Source organism: Acyrthosiphon pisum, chromosome A2 (assembly GCF_005508785.2).
Source record: "Acyrthosiphon pisum isolate AL4f chromosome A2, pea_aphid_22Mar2018_4r6ur, whole genome shotgun sequence".
Lineage (NCBI taxonomy): Eukaryota > Metazoa > Arthropoda > Insecta > Hemiptera > Aphididae > Acyrthosiphon > Acyrthosiphon pisum.
The window spans coordinates 47,063,499-47,087,319 of NC_042495.1; the positions used below are offsets into that span (position 1 = coordinate 47,063,499).

The 23,821-nt window shown below is 28.1% G+C and overlaps 2 protein-coding genes across 2 annotated transcripts; both read right to left on the reverse strand.

The window, feature by feature from the left end:
• Window positions 1-3,504: 3,504 nt before the first annotated feature.
• LOC100160192 (probable multidrug resistance-associated protein lethal(2)03659) lies at window positions 3,505-16,205 on the reverse strand. Its single transcript, XM_016807555.2, has 26 exons — window positions 16,019-16,205; window positions 15,212-15,295; window positions 13,703-13,813; window positions 13,473-13,607; window positions 12,133-12,343; window positions 11,813-12,035; window positions 11,589-11,745; window positions 11,386-11,524; window positions 8,508-8,618; window positions 8,157-8,432; window positions 7,921-8,085; window positions 7,720-7,841; window positions 7,559-7,656; window positions 7,407-7,492; window positions 6,922-7,316; window positions 6,578-6,855; window positions 6,433-6,512; window positions 6,214-6,364; window positions 5,974-6,080; window positions 5,771-5,894; window positions 5,161-5,331; window positions 4,924-5,051; window positions 4,410-4,655; window positions 4,119-4,291; window positions 3,789-4,029; window positions 3,505-3,715 (listed from the first exon to the last, which is right to left on the reverse strand). Exons 2-25 carry the CDS (start codon window positions 15,286-15,288, stop codon window positions 3,792-3,794), a joined length of 4,002 nt encoding a protein of 1,333 aa, XP_016663044.1. The 5' UTR covers window positions 15,289-15,295; window positions 16,019-16,205; the 3' UTR covers window positions 3,505-3,715; window positions 3,789-3,791.
• Window positions 16,206-23,263: 7,058 nt separating this feature from the next.
• Window positions 23,264-23,821, reverse strand: LOC107884763. The gene has a single exon (XM_016807553.1). The coding sequence runs from the start codon at window positions 23,819-23,821 to the stop codon at window positions 23,264-23,266; it is 558 nt and encodes a 185-aa protein (XP_016663042.1).

Genomic DNA, 23,821 nt, shown 5'->3' on the forward strand with positions numbered 1-23,821 from the left:
CTACAACAGTTAATTTAACAAAATTAAACAAAATCAATCACGTATTTCCTATTTTAATACATAAAAAAACAAAATATAAGTAATTAAAATAGTTAGGTAGGTATTTTATCAATCTTAGTAAGAAAACATTCTTCATCCACAGTTTTATTATTGTTTATATGTCTGATCAACCTTAGCTTATTACTATTGTTTGTCACTATTATTTTTTTCGCTATTATTACTAATTATAATACATTTGTAATTATACTGTAGATATAGTCAAAAATTAATGTTACTAATTATCCATAGATGTAGATAGTCTTATAGGCTTTGAATGTCTTATTATAATAAAAAAAAAAAGTAAGAAAACAAGTGTAGAACTAAAAATAATATAAGTTAAATTTTATATACTTATATATACCAATACGGCTATACATCATACAATTATATAAATTTTTAATTTAATATAACACAAATATCTATGTATAAACCTAATTTTATCTATCAAAATAAATATAATGGATAATATACCTAATGAACAAACACGTCATATTATGAATTTTACTATTTTAAAAGGTTGTTGCTTGTTTTATTCAAGCATACAAATATTCTAGTTCTACCAACTAGGTGTTTATAAATAATATATTGGATAACATAATATAGGTAGGTACTTACGACTTTTTATTTTTATAATTCCTATATTTTCAAATTTTTTTTATTTTCATTGCATGAAGATACTTATTTAATAAACTAGATAAACTAGTTGAAATTATGTATTTTGAACAACTTATATTATAATTATTGAATATAAATTATAACCTAATTTTAATAAATTTTAAGTTCAACACCATAATATTTTATTTAAGTTTAAATTTTACACGGAGCAATAAAGGTATTAACCGCAATTCTATTTTAGATAGATTAAAAATGTGAACGTTAATATAATAATATTATAATACAAGGATTATATTATGGTTGTTGATATTTGAATAGTATGTAATCATGTAATTACATTATGTAATATATTTTTAATTAATTTAAACAATCATTGTTTTAGAAAATTGATTTAATATAAGAAAGTATTTAAATTTATATTTATTAAAATCCCTTACAGTAGGTAATATACATTTGCAGTAGTTTATTGAAACCCAAAACATAATATGATCACTGTTATATCTAAGGTAAAATAGTAATGTGTTGTTAAGCTATATTAACTGGTATTAGTCATCTAGAAGTTAAGTTAATAAGCATGTTAAAGATAATATGTATGGCCTTCTTGTAGACTGTACGATGGAGGGGATTGTAGAAGCGCATATAATTTGGTTCGGAATAGTTCAGTTTAGAATCAATTATTTGTACTATACACATTTAAATATTATCTAGTATCCTATCTAAAAATACAATATAATTTTTGAAAAATAAATTAAATTAAAATATCCTATCAATAGCAGTATTTATATTTAATATAATTTTCCATCTACTTTATTTTTTAACAATTAAAAATATACGCATTAAATACAGTTAATAATAATATTATATCTTTTAGGTACCTACTATGCCTTTATTAACACTACATATATTTTTCAGAAATTTGAAAAATCAACTTGATATGTATATGACTATATATGTATTTTAGAATCTAAAATATAAATATAGAAAATAGAAATATTTTCGAAACTCACTATTTATTAAATTATATTACTGATTTTACATAGATATTAGATATATTGACTATCAAATTGAAAACCATTAATTGAATTTGTTTGTTGATACAAATTGTATAATAGTTTTTAAATTGGTTGAGTACCTACGTTTATGGTTTATGTCATACAATTTGCAGAATATCTTAATATAAATACCGATATAAATGTAAATATATTAATTAAAAATCTAAAGTAAATAGTGTATATACACTTATGATAAGGAAGTATATTGTTTAAAAAATATGGTATTACTCGTTATCAATGAAGTCAAATAAACCATTATATTGTTATAAATATTTTGAAATCGGTTATTCGATTATATTTATAAGGTAAAGTAAATTTTAGATTCTGAGTGGAATAATGAATGTATTGATTTTATAACGATGTTTGTTTTTTATTTTTTTATTTTTTTTTTGTGACTGTTATCACCTTTAAGGACAGTAAAAGTGCTTAGATTTTCTTCAACAGTATCTTTTCTGATAGGGAAGTGAATCTAGTTGGTACTTTGGGGGGTTAAAAGTAAAATTTTTCCAATAGTTTTCAAATGCGCCGTGAAAAACAAAAGAAAAATTAAGGAAAAACGGGAATTTTTACGCAAAATCTATTTTCGAGAAAATTGATTTTGGTTTTTGGTGTAACTTTAAAACGAATGACTGTAAATACATGAAATTATCACTGGTTGTTTATATTTTCATTTTCTATACATGATAAAATTTTCAAAATATTTTGATTTGTTTTGAGCTGTTTACGGACAATTTCAGTTTCCAATTTAATTAGTTTTTATTTCTGCTCTGCTCTACAGTTGTAAGACTTAAGAGTCGAGTGTACATATTATTATAGTCATTGAGCAAGTCACTGTAATATATTAAATTTGAATTCAGTGATAAGTCATTGCAGACCTACAAAAAACCATTTTGAGCGGAGATGGCCACTGTTAGTCTATTATCATATAAATATATTGCTGTTAACGTGCATATTATTAATATTGATTTATTTAACTAAAATATATAATAATACGGTATATGCTATAAATAAGACCAAAGCATACAATTAATCTAAATCTTTTGGAAATTTCATTGTGCATATAAAATATAATAATATACGTAACAGTTTAAAATCCACTCGAAAATATTTTTTAATTACAACAAAATGATAACAAAAATCGTTTTTTTTTAAAAATTTTTATATTGCTTAAAATATTTGAAAAATAATGGGAATTTAAAATGTTAGTCTCTAACAAGTACCAACTGGCAACTAAATCTAATTTTCTATCCGAAACCACCCTCAAAATTAAAAAAGTATGACACGTGAATACTGGTCTGCTGCTGACTAACTTGTGGGGAATCTTCTATTAAATTTTCAAATGTCAGCCATGAAATTAAATTGTTTTATCAATTTTTATTGAAAAATAATTAGCAAAATTTCAAACTTTGGAAAATTATAAAAAATTATTATGAATTTACGCACAATTTTTTTTTTAAAATTACTTACACTAGTAACGTTTATACGGAACCTTATTTACATTTTCATGTTTTTTATCTAGTTAAAAATATATCTCAACAGTAATTAAAAAAAAATTTAAAAAAATCAAAATTCACCCATTATGGCTATATGAATAGATCAAAAACTGAAAAAGAGTAAAAATGTTATCGTGTACTTGGTTTGAAATCTAAAATAATATTAATGATATTATGTATTTACTAACTAAATTGAATCGTCTTTTTGGGTAATACTTGTCAACCTTCGTTCACTTGTAGATTTTAATATTAATAAAAAAAAAAACATTTTTATGCAACTGTTATTTCTAATTAGTTATAAAATAAATAAAGACCAATTTTAATGTCTATTATAATTTATTGTATAATACTATAATGTAAATTTGCAATTAGTATCTATTTGATTATACGCACATAACTATATAATATAGTATACAATTGTAATTCATACATTTAAGATCTTAATATTTAGTTTTCATCTTCGTTAATACTTGTCAATCGATGCTCGCTTGGCATATTGTGTACGTTATTGTAACTCTTTAAATATTATAAAAAAAATAAATTTATGAAATACAATACACTAATAATAATTTTAAGTGAAAATAAATACCTCCTAAGCTATACTGTGCAAAGATTGAGCATTGTTTTGTCCAGTTTGTGCTACCATTTTGTAGAAAAATCCATTTTCATTTTTCAATAAATTATGTGGATGATCAAATTCAACAACTGTCCCAGCGTCAATTACAAGTATCTTGTCAGAATCCATCACTGTATTCAAGCGATGGGCAATCGTTAATACAGTACACTTAGAAAATTTATTTCGTATAGTGTTTTGAATTAAAGAGTCAGTTCTAAAATATGGAAATAGGAACATAATTTTAGTATTCGTAAATAATTGACAAGTTGTAATATTTTTAAATTCAAATTTAAATTTTTTTACTGTGGATCGACATTTGCAGTGGCTTCGTCTAACACGAGAATTTTGTTATTTCGTATAATTGCTCTAGCCAAGCATACTAATTGTCTTTGACCAACGCTAAAATTAGATCCTCCTTCTGAAATTTTTGAGTTTAGACCATTTGACAAATCTTCTACTACGTATTTGAGTTCCACCTTAAAATTATAGATAAGTATGTAAATTAATAATAATTGAATAATTTTTTAATGTTTAAAAAGTTTAATGTATCAATATTATGTATATGGAAGTAGGTATTTAAAACAAAATGTTTACTTCCTCTAAAGCTTTCCAAAGGACATGGTCTGGGTATTCATCAAATGGATCTAAATTGTTTCTTATTGTTCCTGAAAACAAAACTGGTTCTTGAGGTATGATGGAAATTTTGGAACGCAAGTCGTGTAATCCCAATTCGTGTATTTCTATACTATCGATAATTATGTTACCCTCGTTAAAAGCTAATCTAAATAACGCTGCAATCAAAGATGATTTTCCTGCTCCAGTCCTCCCAACAATCCCAACCTTAATAAACACAAAACTATTAATACAATTTATTACAAAAAATATTCTGAAACACAGATTAACAATCCACTATGGTATTTTCTACCAGCATATAATATATAATATATAACATAATGTCGCGGACAGATTAACTTGTTTTTTATTTTTTTCTGTACCAAAAACAATTTTTGTGTTAAAATTTAAAGACAATAAATAGCATTATATATATGATTAGGTATAATCTGGAGTTAAATTATTAATCTTATTATTATCTAATTTTTCATTTTACTTTTTCTGCAGGTGCAATGTTAATATTCAAATTGTTCAAAACAAACGGTGCATCTGGGTCATAACGCAGATAAAATGTTTTGAATATAATTTGACCTTCCTGTGGCCATGTTATTGATGGTTTCTTGTCTAAAATAATATTATAAATCATTTTATTTATATATACAAATAATACTAAGCTGTAAATTAATTTTTCAGCATTTCATAATATATTAGTGTATACAAACAGTATTATTACCTGGATGCGACTCAAGAGGTGGTTCTTGTGGTACATTTGAATATTCTAAAACTCTTTCGACAGACGTCATTTGGTTTTCCAATTCCGCAGACTGTACAATTACCCATTGGAACAAACTAGTTAATCCAATTGATTGTGTAATAGCTAACCCGACATTTCCGCCATAGGTATCTAAAATTATGTTTAAATTATCGAAACGATCTCTTAATTAGTTTTGAATGCAACACAATTTAATTTGTGAAACAGTTGATTATAACTACCTACTATTAATATTCCAGTGTTATAAAAACATTTCTTTATCATTATTTTAAGAATTACATGTTAAGAATTTTCTTAGACTAAAATATTCAGATTAGGAATATGGGAATTAAAATTTATGTTGTCATCCAGAAAACTAATGGCTTAAAAAACCGATAGCGATCAAAATAGTAAAATCTAATTGTTTTAAAAAATATTGTTTCGATCACTTAACGATTATGTAAAATAAATATTATTATGTTAATAGTTTTCAAAACAATTGCATCGGTATTCTTTGACAAAAGACTTCCAATATATAAATATATACTTTTTATGAATATTGAATAAAAAAAAAAAAATTTTATAAACTTACCATTATCAATAAATATAAAGTAAAACGTTACAGAACTTATAAATAATAGGCAAATTATATCCAACCAAAATCCAAATGCTTTCCCCAAAGCAATAAATAAATACCACGCCGATGAATGTAAATCCTAAAAATAATTTTTAATAAATAGGTCATGATACATGAAATATTTTAATATGAGATTATTTAATCTCATATAATATTACCTGGTGGATGGCAAACTCTTTAGAAAGAATTTGTTCTACTTCAAATGATCTTACTGTAGTCAGTCCTAGGATAGATGCATTCACGTGAGTATATATAGGGCTCCGAGCTAAGTTGTTTAGAAAAAAAAATTAAGTGATTTTATAGCTTTAAATTGTATACAGATTCTGAAAGTAGGCGAACTTAATGGGTACCTTATATTTTCAATACAGTACCTAATTATTGTAAATTGTGTAACTTACTAACTCCTTCTAGACGTTTAATATTACGAGTTGAAGTCATGTAAACATATCTCATTTTAACAAAAACCATCATTACAATTATTGTTGGAATGATTAAATAAGGATTGACAATTACCACAACCACAAACATCCCAATAACCATCAAACCAATCTAATAAAGTGTAATAAAGAATACAAATAACTATATTTAAATATAAAATCAATATTATTATATTTTACCTGAATAACAATGACTAATACATTAGGCAATATTTCATCAATTAGTCCTATATCTTTTGAAAAACGATTAAGAATTCGCCCTAATATAAATAAAATTACAATTAAAATACTTAGAAAAAAAAATTGAAAAAAAATACTTTTTTACCTGATGAATTTTTATTTAAAAAATTCATTGTTGATCTTGTAATAGCATGGAACATTTCATTATGTAAATTCGTTGATGCCGTAGTGCATACAGATACTAATAAAGTGGATTCCGCTAAGGTAGCTAATACGATTAAGATCGTTAATGCAGCAAAGACAATGATACAAGTATTCCTTGATACAATCCACTGCATCTGTTCTACAGAAGAATCAACTGTGGTAGAGTTGTTTTGACTGATCGGTTTGGTTGCACCAAACACACGTTCTTCTAAATTTACCCTAAAAACAAACCAACATTTTATAGGAATATTCAGATAATTTATGAGTTGAAAATTAGGCACTTACCAATACGTTATCCAGTAATCTCCACCTGATGTAAGGACTTGCGTACAAATACATACCAATATTAAACCTATAACTTTGCACAAATGACCACCAGCAAAAATATATGACATATAAATATTTGATGATATGTTTTCCGAAGATCGGGTTTCAGCTTCTTCCACAGGTTCAGTTATAATTTCGCTAAATTTGATTTCTTCGATTGATGACGCAACACTTAAGATAGACTCTCGCCGAATATACGATATGGAACGCGCTATATTATTATTGCTTGATTTATCCATTTTACTATCATTACCGGGTAAAACTGCTGTTTCGGTAGATGATTCGAGCAATTTAGTGAAGTGTAAACCAGAAGTTTGAAGTTCTTTATAAGAACCTTCTGTTACCACTTTTCCCTAATACAGAATATGATATAAAAAGTAGAAATGTTATCGTTCTGCATTTATGAAATGTTATATAATGACAGAATGTGATATTATACTTACATTTTCCATCAAAACAATTTGATCTACATTAATTAAGTATTGAATTTGATGGGTTACGAGTATACAAGTCTTTTCTTTAAGGTAATCTATACATTTTAAAATAATTAAATTACTGATGTCGGATAGGATATTAAATAAATATGTTTAAATATTTTTTATGCATTTTTCGTATAAATGCTTTCCAACACGAGTGTCAACTGCTGACAGAGGATCATCCAATAAATAAATATCTGCTTCTTTGTATATTGCTCTATATTAAACCATATAATAGTACTTATTTAAGTATTTTTCAAAGAATAAATAAACTCATTACCTTGCTAAATTGATCCTTGCTCTTTGTCCACCACTAAGAGAAACTCCTCTTTCCCCTACTATTGTTCTATCACCGTATGTCAACTGTTCTAAATCAGTTTTCAATGCACAAACTTGTATAACCTAAGTCACAAACAAACAAGAAAATAAATACTAAATTAGTATTTTGGTTTGTAATTTTAAATTATATGAAACAGTTTACCCTTTTATAACGATCCTTATCCATTGGTGAACCAAATAAAATATTTTGTTTTACAGAACCTGCAAATAACCATGGTTCTTGTGATGCGTAAGACACTACTCCACGCAGTGAAATGTTTCCTTCAGAAAGTGGTAACTCTTGTAAAATTGCTTGTATTAACGAACTCTATGAAATGTAATGGTTGCGTAAAAGATGAAAAATGGTTATATAAGTTAGGCTATTTATATTATTTATACTTTTCCAGCTCCAACTGGACCGATTATTGCAACCAAACGACCTGGTTTTACAGTTAAATTGATATTGTCTAATGTATTATCGGTTTGAGTGTTTGACCACTTAGCAGTTGCATTTGATACAACTATACCAGAATTACTTAATTGATCAGTATCATTTTGATTGCTACTATTGTTATTTGGCATTTCAATACCATTACTTGATTTTTCCAACATAATAGTAGTAGTTTTTTTTTGACTTATTGGTCGTTTATCCTTCTCTTCGCGTAATAGGAAATCCTTTTAATTAATTAAAATTATTATTAAATAATATAAATAAAAATGACGTATATTTTATTTAATTATTTTTCATACCTCAAATCTTTTGATTGAAACTAGTAATTCAGCAGCTAGACTTATCCCTGGTGGGAAAAGTAATGTTAACGACGATCGCAAAATGTTATAGTATGATGTTATAACAAATACCTTAATTTAAAAAAAATATGAAATTAAATGAAATTAAGAATTACGAGATGATGTTGTATTATTTATTTATTTACTGATTACATAATACGATACCATATTGAATCGATATAATTGTATAAGAATAAATTAAAGTATTATACAATATTATGAATTAAGTATCTAAATATATAGGTAATGAATATTAATTCAAATATCAGACAATGAAACCAGCCGAACACCTACCTGCAGAGAATAATTTGGAGTGGCTAGTGTGGTGAAAAATAAACCGACTAAGATCAGGCGTAGAGTGGTCCAAGGAGAATCAGCGAAATGAGGCCTTATTTCTAATGAATACACATTATACAATTTGTGATTGTGGACAAGTTCAGACCACGACCTGTTCAAACTGTTCAAGGTGGCCAACTTCTTATACAAAAGACTATGGACGACATCATGCCAGTTATCAAAGACGGAATAGAAGTTTCTAATTTCTGACAAGGAAGAATTTGACCTACAACTCCCAATAGTACCATATTACGCTGTCAGACTAGGATGACACCAGCTTAATTATTTTACTATTTTTTAAAATTTGATTTATAATCTTTTGTACACATGTTTATCTTATTTATTATTATTTATTATTTATTTTATTTGTTTTATGTTATCTACTGATTTTGTTAATTTACGTCTAACGCATTTATGTATAAAGGTTCCTTGACACTGTACTGTTCTAAATGACGTTGATATATACATCAACGCAGAAAGGAATACTTGATGTACTTGGTTATGTTGTGCGTTTATTTAATAATTTTTTAAGTACAAAATTACAATAATATAAATTATGGTGGAGTAGTGAGTGATGTTACGACTCTAATATACTCTAATCCTTCCTTACGAATATTGAGACTTTCCCGAGGAGAGACGTGTAACGCACGTTATTACATGTTATTAAAAGTTTCATGATTTAATGATACGATATTTTACACTTAAAGTTTTTTAGATGTTTAAGCTTAATCAGGTTATATCAAGATATATTCGGTTATTATAAGATTCCTAGTTATTATAAATCCTAATAAAAATAAAAGTAGAAATATTAATAGAAATTCTACATAGTAGAAAAAGAGTTAAGTGTTGACCAATTCTGGTTCAGAAGAAACAAAGGTACTAGAGAGGCAATATTAAGCTTAATAATATCGATAGAAAAACAAATAGAATTTAATAAAGACACATTGATAGCGTTTATAGATTTGGAAAAGGCTTTTGATAAGGTACTGTGGAAAGAGCTATTCTATACTTTAGAAGGAATCGGGGCTGACTATATATAGATGGATAATATATAATTCATACAAAGCCCAATCAGCTACAATAAAACAAAGACAATGGACAATGGACAAAACAAAGGCAGCGATAATTAGGAAGTGTGTAAGACAAGGTTGTCCACTCTCGCCAACTTTATTTAATATCTATATCGAACAGCCTATTAAAGAAATTAGAGAAACACTTCTCAGAAATAAATTAGGCATAAAAGTGGGCGGAGTAATAATATCCTTCTTAAGATTCGCTGTCGATATTGCTCTCCTAACTAATAATGAGCATGATCTGGAAAAATCACTGGAGGAAATGACGAGATGCTTTCAAAAATATAATTTTATTATCAACTGGCAAAAAACTAAAGTTACGATGTGCCAAAAAGCAGACATGACAAAAGTTCATGAAATATATGAACGCAGAGAGAGTCGAGAGAGAACTTAAAGCCATTAGAACAAGACGATGGAACATGATGGGTCACACATTGAGGCACGAAAATTAGTTAATCTATAGAATAATAGAAAGGAAAAGTAAAGGTAAAAGGAGCCAAAGACGTCCAAGAACTTCATTTGTCAAACAAATGATTTCTGAGGCTAGGCTAGCAAGCTAGACCGAACTTAAAATGCTAGCTGAGAACAGAGAAGAGCGGAGAGCGCATATCCAACTGCTAAACCAACCTTAAGGGTCGAATACCAAAAGAAGAAGAATAATTCTTCTCCTTATGGTATAATTATAATTATTGTAATTATTATAAGACCACATTATTTTGTATAATAGAATTGAATAAACTTCTATATAGCGGACGAAATGGTCGAGCAGACGTCGGTTCTGACGCGTACCGTAACCGGTTTGAATCTCGACCACGGGCGGCTCCTCTCTCTGGACAGGTAACTGTCTAGAGAGAGAGGCCACCACCCTCCAACTGGGCATGACAGTAACCTACGGGTGCCCAATTTGAAATTCTGCTAAACCAAACACACGTGTTTACCAAAAACCTACAGTACCCTACCCCATAATAAATTGTAAAAATCACCCAATATGGCCTAAGTGTACCGTCAAAACTATTACAACCGTAACCTCCACAATAGCTAATGGTCATTGTTACAAAATGAGTCTAGAGTCTGGATCAATAAAAAAAAACTAAAACTTCTACATATATTTTTTTTTATTGAACTAAAGCATCGTGGCTATTAGCATTTTGTTAGAAGTTTACGGTTGGTTTTAGAAAAACGTATGTGTGTGTGGGGAGATAATTCGTTACTAAAGACCCGGTGGTCAATCATCTGGGAGCTAGCGACGGTGGACGATGCTTGACCTCAGCACACATTTTTGACTGTGGCTACTAGTCACGCCGCACCAGGCCCCAAAAATTTAAAAATGTATTAGGTAGATAAGATAACCGTGAATTATGATGTAAGTGGTTTACCTATAATAGTATCATAATATAATTATTAGGATAGGTAGGTAGGTACTACATTACCTTTGATGCGGTTATATAGTTTCCAAGCAGAACATATGAAAAAATGTTTACAAACACTGCGATTCTTGTGTTAAATATAAAGAACGACGACAAAATACGTTTTATGTATGACGATTCAATAATTTTGGTCATTTCTTTCCTACAATCAACCAAAATATTTTTATTTTGTTTATTTAATTTAAGTTATTTTTTTAATAAATTACTTTCTTAATTGTCTTGTAAGATTATCAAAAAATGGTTCCCAAGTATACATCTTGATTGTTTGTAATCCCGATATTATTTCATTCATTAAATGAACCCTCTCGTCGGTTCGGTTTGCCGTTTGTAATCGAATAATAGATGTCTTCGACGCCAACCAGACTATAACATAAATCGAAATAACAGTCAATATGAATATTAACCAACATTTGAATTATTTTTTACTAACTTTGTAATGGTATAAATATGAGTAACGTGCCCACTCCTATAACTGATGATACACCTACTTCTTGCCACAAAAAAAAAATCGAAACAATTGTCTCCAAAGGGCCGAGCCATAAAAAAGGTAAATATATTACAGACACATCAAATCGGTTAACATCGTTTGACATTAAGTTTATTATATGTCCAGTTGTGCTCGGATCCAGGGAATTTATTTTGAGCCGCAATGCCTAATAAAATAAATTATATTGTCAAATATTATGTAATATTTTACCTATGTTTATATAAGTAACATACAAAGTTCAAGTATAATATTACCCAACCTACCTTATTGTAAATCAGATCACATGTCGCTACGCGCATTTTCATCGATAAATGTAAAATTGACATGGCGATGTAGTTATAGATAATTGCTCTTATTAACAAAAGTGAAATTAATCCGATTGCTAAATATACTCCAACTGGATTTTGATTAAAAGATGACGTATTAGTTTCAAAATGATTGATTATTAGTCCTACCATAGTTGAAATGCCTATGCTATTTAACAAAAATAACAAGGAACAATAACTATAGTTATCTTAATAATTAATATTTTTACAAATTATAGAACATATACTCGTAAATAAATAATAATTAAAAAAAATACAAGTTAATGGTCCATGCAAATACCGAGGCTTTAAGAGAACATCGTACCCGCGTATATTGTCTCCACCTTACACACATATGATATAACAAACTTTCATTCACCAGTTTCAATAGTGTGCTGTTAGTTTTGATCATATTAGCAATTTGGGTGGGGGGGGGGGGTACTTGGAGGGGCTTAGCTTCTCCAATATTAAAATTAGCCCCTCTAAAAATGTGTATTTAAATTGAAATATTAAATCCTTCATTAATTATCTAATCTAGTACTTAATATAGTAAACGTTGTTTGAAGACATTTTTTTCTAAAATTTAAAAATGGAATATGGAAATGAGCCAGTGCACCAACAAGATGTTAGATTATTATAACATATAAATACCTAAATGTTGTTATTTGTTTTAATACAAATATTTTAAGTTTTATTAATAAATGTATTCTAATATATTAAATGTAAGAAAGTGGTGAGACAAATATGATTGTGGTACTTGAATTGATGGTGTGGGGGTGGAGCTCCCCGCGGGTCTGTTTCATTTGAATATGTTAAGCCCCTCCAAGTTAAAAACTGAAATTGCTTCTATGGTTTTGATATAAGAGCGAATTGATCTACCTATTATCAAACTTTAGGTAATATCTGTGTACTGTCGTTGGTATTTTACGATATGTTTATTGTTGAGAGAATTATGAGTATTTTTCAATTATAATATTTTACATACTCATAACTCACTTGACTAATTAATTTAAATATCGTAATATCGTAAAAACCAACTAGATAACACAGATATTGTTCTTACCTATAAATTTGATCATAGGTAAATTCCTTCTACTATCAAAACCTACAGAAAACTATTAAAACTGGTGACCGAAAATTTGCTATGTCGTACGTGTGTAAGACGGAGACAACATTATAGCGGCGCGACGTCCTCTTAATATAAATAAAAAAAAAGTTTATATCTTTATATGGTATTATTATATTATTATATTTTTGATAGGTACTGACAATAAATTATATTCTAAACCATTACCTACCTTAAAATAAGCTGGAATATCGTCAAAATAAGTCCAGCAATTATAAACTTTGTGCCAAACATTTTAAATAGCGTCTTGAGAAAACTAGGCTTCCGGTTATTAGTTTTTGCATTTATTAATTCATCATCCCAATATCTAGAAAAAAATTAATCAAAAAAAAAAAATGTTTAATACTTTCTAATATATTGATTAAAATTTGTGTTTAAATACATAGATAGTTAACTCTTTACTTTTGTAATTTATTTCCCAATAAAGCTGACGAATCACCATCCAAAATATTATATAAGTCAGCCAAATCGAATTCTTTTTTTAATCCTTTTTTGATAAATTTTAAAATCCACCTTTAAACAATAAAAATATGTTAAAAGGATATGTATCATTCAACACAATTTTCATTTTTAGATATTCCTATATTAAATAGCTTATTTAATTGTTTAATTATGAATGTCTTTTAATAAGTAGGGAAGTAATATTTTAGCATTAGTGCTATTAGGAAATATTGTAAAAGTCACACAAAAAGGAGGTTTTTTTTTAAATATATTCTTAAGGTGGTAATGTTATATTTATTGAAAGGTTAAAATCTTGTTAACGTCGGATAATTATGCAGCTATTAATGATTGGATGCCTTTGCTCCAAACGGTTATGAGTAAGGATTTATAGATACTCACTTTAGTATTAAAATTGAGATATACCTAATATTTACCTGGATACGGGTAGAGAGATTTTTGTTTTTGTTATGGACCGGCTAAGTCAGACGTCTATCAAGATTAAATCCTTAATAATGGACACTGGAAACTTATAATAACTTGATCATTTAGGATGACCAGAGGGACACCACCATGTTTAAGTGAATAGGATTAGTCATTATTAACTTATAATATTTTACATTTAGAGAACCAGGAATTTTCTAGAATAGCAAGCTATTTATGTTAGGTTTTTAGTAATTTTTATGTGATTATTAAGTATATATATTTATTATTTTTTATTAACTGCAAAATAGTTGTGCTACTGAGGCGTAGGAGGTGATTATCAGATCTGCAACTGTATATTATAATAGATAAACTCTCTGGACGACTCCTGTCAGAATGGGGAAGATGGATGATATATTGGTAAAATTTAGGAATGAAAAGATAGTGCCTACCAAAATGAATTAGGTAGGTAAGTTACAAAAGTTGGTGATCAGCATTTACATAGGTGCCTGGAGAGTGTAACAGAAATAATTGACAAATACGAATGACATTATAATTCATTTTGTTCCTTTTAAATTCACATTTTTTTTAAATACCTATAATTAAAAATAAGCATATCTAAATCAAATTCCAAAAATAGATTAATACACAATTTATTAGTTTATTATATTAATAGATATTAATTTACTTAATTTATAATTTTACTAATATGTAGGTACTAAAATTCTATCAGTTCTTTCTGTTACACTCTAGGTTTCTTTGATTAAAAATGGTCCATTTTCTTAGATATATTACGGAAATCATTTAACAATAGGTTAAAAATAGATTATATATGTAAACTCCTCTAGATGGTGGGTCGGTCTTGTTGGCGCGGGACCCTCCCCCTCATGCTATCGTAGAGTGAGTACGGCCGAGCGGCGGTGTTGTCAGTTGTCGAGTCCGTCGAGAGGCTAACGCGCAGCCTTTTGTGCGTTTTAGATTAATAATCTACGGGTTATTCTCTCATAATATAAATTATAATTAAACAATAAAGTTTTGTTAAAAGCTTACCCATAGGTTATAATTTCAAAAATATTAGCTTTTGATCTTGGATTGAGTGGTTTTTCTTCTTTGTAAGTCGCATCCATTTTAAGTCTGGAATAGCAATAAATAATAATATGTACAATTTTTATTAATATTTTAGACAAAATTAAGAATTAATTTAATTATTATGAATAAGGGCTATTTTAATAAGTGAAAAAGGATTTTGAGATTGTAAGTATATCTTATTGTCATGACTATGTTATGAGTAATAATTTAAAATTTAAGGATTATATATTTTTCATCATCATAATATATCCATAGTAAATCGATGCATACTATAATAATACAAATGTATACATATTATGATTAAAAACTTCTCTGAAATCGAATTTTGTAATTGGATTATAGGTAAGTTCAAAACAATGAAAATCTAAAATAGTGTTAGAAAAAGTTATCTAGGCTTTTATAGGAGTCGATTTTCGATATTTTATTTTCAATGTCCAATATTCAGCTCTAAAACTTGTGATTTTTCACTTTTTGAATTTGAATTATTGAGTTTAGTAATGAAAATATCAAAAAGAAATACATAAGTACATTTTCATAGAATTTTTCAATACCTGCTTTTCATACCCCTAATCATAAGGTTTTTTTTCACAATAATACAATTCAGAGTCTAATTTGAACTGAAATAATATGTATGATAAATTGATAAAGTACATATTATTATTATGTGTAAGGTTTATTATAGCCTAATAAATATTGATAGTAATGCACATTTTTCAAAATTAAAGTAATACTTAGAGAAATGTGTTCTAAGCAAAAGAAACTACTTACATTTTTCAGGATTTTTTTGAATATATTTTATTTTTTGTTACTTAACTGTCATATACGTACTACTTGTTTAGTAATAACATCCAATACCTGTATGGCTGCAGCACATGATAGTAACTAAGACATTCTAAGACATATATAGGATAGGTATAGTACCTAATTCAAGTGCATAAATATCATAAGACATTCATAATCAATTGTAAATAACGAGTTCATGCATTACGCTGCTTTAATAAATAATTTCCTAATGAGATAAACGCATTGTAAACTGTAGTTCTTCGCGCATTTAGAAATTTTAATATAATGAAGTGATGTCATTCATAGAAATATATTATAATATAATATAGTAACATTCCGTCATTTCGACGCCACTTATGTTATTAAGATTCTTATTTATTTTGGTATAACTTTTCGTTTATCATCAGTGTTGGGAAATATCTAGATAAATTTCTACTCAGTTATCTTTATCTTCATATCGATAAAATTTTAGTTATCTATGAGTAGGTACTTATATAGATAATTTATTTAAATGAACTAAAAAAAAAAATTGAAAATTGAAAATATTTTTATTATTTTATTTTTACATTTTTCTATTTTTCATCTATTACATAGAAAACACGTTTGGTCATATGCATTATAATACGATGATTTTAATATTTATTAATATCCATTGTTAGTCTGGAGTTTTACATCGTAAACATTGAGAAAACCAAAAAATAGAAATATGTAATGGGCATCGGGCATGTAGTAGGTAAGATTGTAAGAACCACTAATAATAGTAAAAGCAAAAACATCTATCCCTGCTACCCGCCGGCCACCATCGAATGATGATGGTCTCATTAGCTGATATCCGTTTCATAGAATTGTGTACAAAGTATGAAAAATAATTATTGTTTTAAACCGACAAAAATAAACCAACATTCATGGATATTGGACTCACAAGCATAATAATATTATAATAATTGTAATTTATAACAATTTAATATTTATAAAACCCTATTAGAATTCCCGGTATTTCAGTTATCGCTTAATCGATCTGTATGACCTCTGTCCTCTGCTTTAAAAAATTTTAAATTATGTATTTTTTTTTACGTGTAGACTCAAGTAGGTTATCCTGAATATTTTCAAAATTAAACATGAAATTATTCCATATTTATCTAGATAAAAATGTACTAATTTTTATCTTTATCTAGATAAAATTTAGTATAATTATCTTTATCTGTATCCAGATAAAAATTATTACAGTCATCTTTATCTTTATCTAGATAAATTATTAGTTATCTATTCCCAACACTGTTTATCATATACACATGGAAAATAGAAATGATTGATTTATTTCTTTTTCCTTTACAAATCATTCTTCATTCCTCGTCTTACACGAATCAATAATCATTGGTTATTATCCACGCTATACTTAACCTATGGTAATGCTAAGGTAAACTAGTGCTCATGCTCATATAGACTAAAAAGGAGTGATAATTTGACTTATGACCGTTTTTGGATAAAACATGTACTTTTGCTCAAACGGTCAACACCCAATATATTAAGTAATATTATGGGACCAGTGGCGTGCCGAAGAATTTTTAAATGAGAGGGGGGATGTTATAAGTAAAAATATATTTGAATGCATTGTTATGTTAGTACCAAAAGCCATCCAAAACCGTTGTAGCTTATAATTGCAGTGTATATTTGTGAATTGTTCTATAATTAAAATTAATTTAAATTATAATATACAAATACCTGCAAGTTGTTCAATTAAAATAACACCATTAAATAGAAAAAATGTACCTGCATTTAAAAAAAAAAAAAACAGGTAAGTGAATGTTGCTCTGCTGTACAGTAGGTTACAAGTGGATGGTGTTAAATTTTAATTCAATCATATAATATCATTGTATACAAATGATGATTCTGAGTGGAGATGGTTAGTCCAGAATAGGATTTGCTAGGATTAGCCCAGGATTTATCTAGCCTAGAATATTTTACATTATATTTATGTTGTTCTTATTAAAACGGTAGCGAAACGGTATTATTTGTTCATTATCATATAATATTTTGTATATAATAATTAGGAATATACTTTAGAAGTTTCAAGTACTTACGAATAATATTTTTAAAATATAACACAGAACTAAAATCTTTCTTCTACGTTTAAATATATAATTTCGACCAAATTTGAACATAAAATAAGTATAAAAAAAACTGTGATTTTATACTTTTAGAATTTTTGGGTACAAAATAATCTACTTATGTGGAACTTTGTTTTAAAATTTTAATCCTTAGCTATACAAGTTGAACATTTTATAAGTTAATTACAAAATTAATTTTAAATTTTAAATTTGATGGATTTTGTCAAAATTCGAACTTGTATTACATTTTACACTTTTTGACCCAACAAATAAAATTGTATTGATATTTAGAGAAACAGAAAAACTAAAAAAATTTTAAATTTAAAATGCCTATAAATAGCTCAAAATGATTCAAAATAGTTTGAAAATGTTATCAAGTATAGGAATTGATAAAATAATCATAATATGGTGCAAATTTGAAGAGTCTGTCAACGGTTATTCGTTTTTGAGTTACAACAACTTACATAAGGAAATCGCTACACGAAAAATCGAGTGAATATCTAATGCTGTAAAAGTTTGAACTTCAAAAGCTCATGAAAATGTTATTTGACTTTCCAGTTGAAATGCTTTTTATCGCAATTATAAATGTATATATTTTTTATAGGCATGCAACTACGCAACTGATAGGAAAACGATGATCTAACTTTCGGAATTTTGAATACAATTTACTGAAATCTGGCCAATAAATTTTTATTTGTTTCAGTTCCTGGTAGGTATTATAAGACACCACATCCGATGGAATCATTGGTGGTAGATAACGACATTATCCTGTATAAAACGATTGACATTTGGTACAGATAAAAAGTACCGAAAAATTATTAAACCAAATATTACGAAAACAATGTATCTTAATAAAATATTTTGAATTTTATAATTTACACTTAAAGCTCGTACTATGTATAATGCATATGCACTAGTAAAATAGTCAAATTCTGACAAAATCTGTTTGCTAATTATTTAAAAAAAAATATACAGACCTATACTTATTTGCATTTAAAATAGTACCTTCCTATATAAATTAAACTAGGTACACTTGTAACAGGGCTTAGCACCTTAACACGTAAAACGCAGTGAACGAATTTGTGTATACTTGTCGTGACGCTGGAAAAATTAGAGTTTAAAAAAAAAAAACGCATGTGTCTCAAGCGACCCTCAGAAGATGTGAAAACATAAATATGAACTTAGAAACATAGTTTTATTATGACGCATATATTATATAAAAGTTACAAACATATTTAATTAAAAACCACATCGATTAGATTGTTAGTGGCAAAATAATTTTCGGAGTTTTTCGAAAAATTGGAAAAAAGTCACGTCCGAAAATATTACCTCTATAGAATATTCGCTCGGCATGAATTCCGATCCCGACCTACCCCCAAAGTTGACGCCCAGTCCACGGACTAAGATATACAGTACTGGAAACGATAGACTGGTGGTGGGGGGGTGTGGAGGTATGGCTCTCAAATGTTTCGGTTTGGTACAATCGTGACTGTAACTGCTACCTGGTGTACTACACAACTACTATCCAAATGCGTTTTTATATAGATTACTGATCGCTGTTGAAAAATCATTTGTCAAGTATTGTGAAAACAATTATGTTTTTTTAATGACAATTGATGACTTTTTTGGCAACAATCAAAGTATCAATTTTCCTTGTGTTGAACATAAAAAAGACGTACTTACACACAGGGCTTATTCTAAGGATTTTTACCTACTGCGCAAACACACTGAAGTTTGTTTCATGAAATTAATTTGGAGAATTATAGTAACTATAACATTATAACTAATTACACACATTTCAAATACTCAGTAGAAATTCAATCATTCTATAAGAAAAATTATATTTTTTTAAGGTGCTCATATACATAAAGTCAACTGCCGTTTGATTTTTCCTACTGCCCTAAAAATAGTAATTTATGTGAAGAAGCAAGTGTTGTTTATTTTTATAGTCATTTTAAGTTCAAATTTGGACGAAATTACATATTAAAAACCTGGAATAACTATTTTAGTTATTTTGTTGTGATTGTAAAATATTATTCGTGGGTACTTGAAACTTCTAAAGTATACTATTATATATCGCGATGTATAACGCGTTACCTAATGGATATTGTGATATGATTAATTTGGAATTTATTATTGATACCTATTTTTTTTTAATACTATAGATAAGTATACCTATAGTAGGTCTAATATAGTATGTCTAATACCTAGACTGACAAACCGTCTCTGCTCAGAATCGTTTTTCTTATACAGTGATATTATATCATTGAATTCAAATTTAATACTATCCATTATATAGTGACCCACTTGTAACCTACTGTACAGCAGAGCGACATCCACTTACCCACCATTTTTAATTTTTATAATTTAAATTGCAATAAAAATTGAAAAAAATTTAGAATTTCCAACTTAAATATTTAATTAACTAAATACAATTTTAAAGATGTGCTTTGATCGATCCCTCGTACATGTTGTGGAAAAAAAGAATATTTTATCAGAATGCAAATCGAGGTAATCGTTACAATTGACCCGCATAGACGCCACACGCAGTATTGCACTAATAATCATTTACGACTCACACATAGATTTTGGGTGGCGTCGACGAGATTAGAATTGCCTAAATGATTCTCCTTAAATCAATGCCATAGCGAGGCCCGTTAATACGGGTGTTTTGAAAACAGAATCATTCGGGTTATATACTTATATATGGGTTTCGGGTGCTTGATTTTTAAGAGTATTTAGTGGTGTTAGGGGTTCTGGTTAATTCAGGTGCAAGGCCCTGAGTCTTGTAATATACCTCCATATCCCATACAATTATTTCAAAACATCCCTAGTCAAAATGGTTTACGCCAAAGTGGCCATGTTGAGACGATAAGCCGAAATGTCCAAGACATTGTTAAATCTATTCTGTAATAGTGTAATGTACTATTAATTCACTTGGTTGAAATAATAAACGCGTTTGAAGGAACCGAAATAAAAACACTGACGCTATATTTTTGTAACAATGAAATATATCATAACCTATTGATAGAAAAATATGTCTATCTATTATATTTTCTAAAACAAAAGTACAATATATCATTTATATCTGTAATAAATAGTATTGATAATTATTAATTTTCTAAAAAAATATTGTACATTTAACATGACTAAATATAATTAATGAATTGTTTTTTACAATAATATCTTGAACATCGAAAAAGTTCATACGTGTATTACCTATTAAACAAGTTTCACACAATTTGTATTTAATTGTAAATAATAAATGTAAATAAATTGTAAGCGTTTAAAAAAAAAAAAAAAAAAAAAACAAATAATATTTAATAATTTAATAGATTTAATCTCTTAAATTAATTATAATATCATGTACCTAAATAATATATAATATAATTTGTCTGTAACCACTACCCACATATTCGAAAAGTTGTTGTAACTTCATATTTAAGTAATCATCTTTTGATAAATAGCGCATGAGTTCTTCATTACTATTGTCACATAATATATAGTTATATGAATAACGTTTAAGTACGTAGTATTGCCATTGCATCATAACTATATAATTATACCATTATTAATCCAATTGTCTTAAATGTATTACACATGTTGTTGGATTAGCTAATCAATCAGAACATAAAATTATACTTTTATCACATTTACCTACGCAATAATAAATAAGCAACAATTTTAAGTTGAACAAAAAATGCAATCCAAATGATTGTATATATTTTGTAATGGGCGTGCCTGGTAGGAAAATAGATAATATCATGGGATTTTTTAAAATAAATTTAGGATATTAGCTTATAGAATTTCCGAAACTTCATCACAAGTATGGTAATATTATCCCTCTTTCTTTACCAACGGTATATCTGCACGTCGAGTGGTTTTAGGTTCTGAACATCTGAGCGAAACGATAACGTACATTTCCCCAGCCACACCCATTTCACATTTTGCAAACTTTTTTACGTAAATATTTAGCACGTGATTCACATGAACGTATTGTTTTTACAATAATGTATGCAGATAAAATATAGATAGTCTAAATCGGGAAAATTGTGAATGTATTTGTAGTTAAAAATTAGTTTATCTCATAATATAAGAAGGAAGAGGAAGAGGAACACCGAAAAAGAGATGGTTTGAAGTTATAGAGTGCGATATGAGAATGACTGGTGTTTGTGAGGAGGATGCTAAGGATCGTAGTAAGTGGAAATTGAGGACCGATCCCAAATAGTTGGGAGAGAAGGCGAAGGAAAAGAAGAAGATCTTATAATATTCCTACCTAAAATTAATATTTGATACAAGGTTTTGTATTATACGTGTTGTTTACAAAAATTATAAAAAAAAGTGGAGCGTATACCCTCCGCGGAATAAGATGATGACTTGCGCGCAGGCAAAACAATTTTGTTAACTGATGTTTCGAGGAACCAATCAAAAACCGGCTACGCGAAACGGACGCAAAACGGTCTGCCGCGCAGTCATCATCTCATTCCACGGCGGGTATAGTACATCATTTTTATATATTTATATACAAGTTTTAAATTGTGTGTGAGTGTTAATGTTCGTCCAATCGTTCTAAACTTCTACAAAATAGTATAGAAGATCAAAAGATATTGGAATAATACTGGAAACCACGTAGAATGCTCAATAACAACTTTCTTACAGCCGATTTCATGATTAATTTTTTTCCATCACTCTCCGGAAGTTATACTTCAAAGTTTAAATGCCAAATTTGTATTTACAATCTTCAATAAATTTATAATGTTTATAAAGGACTTGAAACCTTCTGTACGTATACAAATAAACAGTACCTATATACATAATATAACATTATTGGCGCAAATTTAAAACACTATTGTAAATTGAATTATACATTGGAAGGCAGATTTGGACTCACAGTGAAATTACATTTTATATTTTACGTAATAGTATCCGAAAATAGAATATTTATTTATTTTATTTATTGGAATATACGGGCTAGGCCCTTTTTTACATAGAAAAAACAGTTAATAATATGGTTTACAAAGAAAGAAAAGTAAATAGAAGATGGAAGAGGAAAAAAAAAATAATAATAACAATAATATTAATAATATACATATGCATTTCAATACTAATAAATATGACAGAGCTAACTAAAAGAGAAAGTGGGGTCTAGATTGGCATTATGCATCATACGCCTTAAAGGCTCATTTAGTAAGTAGTTGGTGGAACAAAAAGGGACATGAAATGTAGTAATGGAGCGGGTGGAGCGTTGGGATACTTTAAAATTAATTAAGGATAGTAAAGTTGGGGAATCAACTCTACCATCTAACAGTCCATTCAAGAACTTGCTACCCATAATGCGCCTGCGCTCTGGCAGTGAGGCTAGATTAAGTTGAATAGCAACTGGGGAATAATCATGAGGTGGAAATTTGATGCCTAACAGGAAGCTTGTAAATCGCAAGAACCTACGCTGTACCCTTTCGACCCGGCAAGCATTGTCGGCAGTATGGGGATCCCAAACAATGGCACCATATTCAATAATTGGCCGGACTAACGAACAGTATAAAACTTTCAATGACGAAGTTAGGTTAAGGTCCTTTGACAATCTCATTATTATACCCAACATTCTTAGAGCTTTGCAACAAGCCATTTCAATATGAAGGCCCGGGTCAAGGTTACTGGAGAGTTTGAACCCAAGATCCAT

Excerpts from the sequence above, each read along its gene's own strand:
- LOC100160192 (XM_016807555.2), bottom strand. The coding sequence starts at position 15,288 with ATGGATGCGACTTACAAAGAAGAAAAACCACTCAATCCAAGATCAAAA. Across the intron at positions 12,344-13,472 it reads ATATTCCAGCTTATTTTAAG|CATAGGCATTTCAACTATGG; the intron begins GTAGGTAATGGT and ends TTTGTTAAATAG. Across the intron at positions 4,030-4,118 it reads ACTGCAAATGTCGATCCACA|AACTGACTCTTTAATTCAAA; the intron begins GTAAAAAAATTT and ends TCCATATTTTAG.
- LOC107884763 (XM_016807553.1), bottom strand. The coding sequence starts at position 23,821 with ATGGATCTTGGGTTCAAACTCTCCAGTAACCTTGACCCGGGCCTTCAT.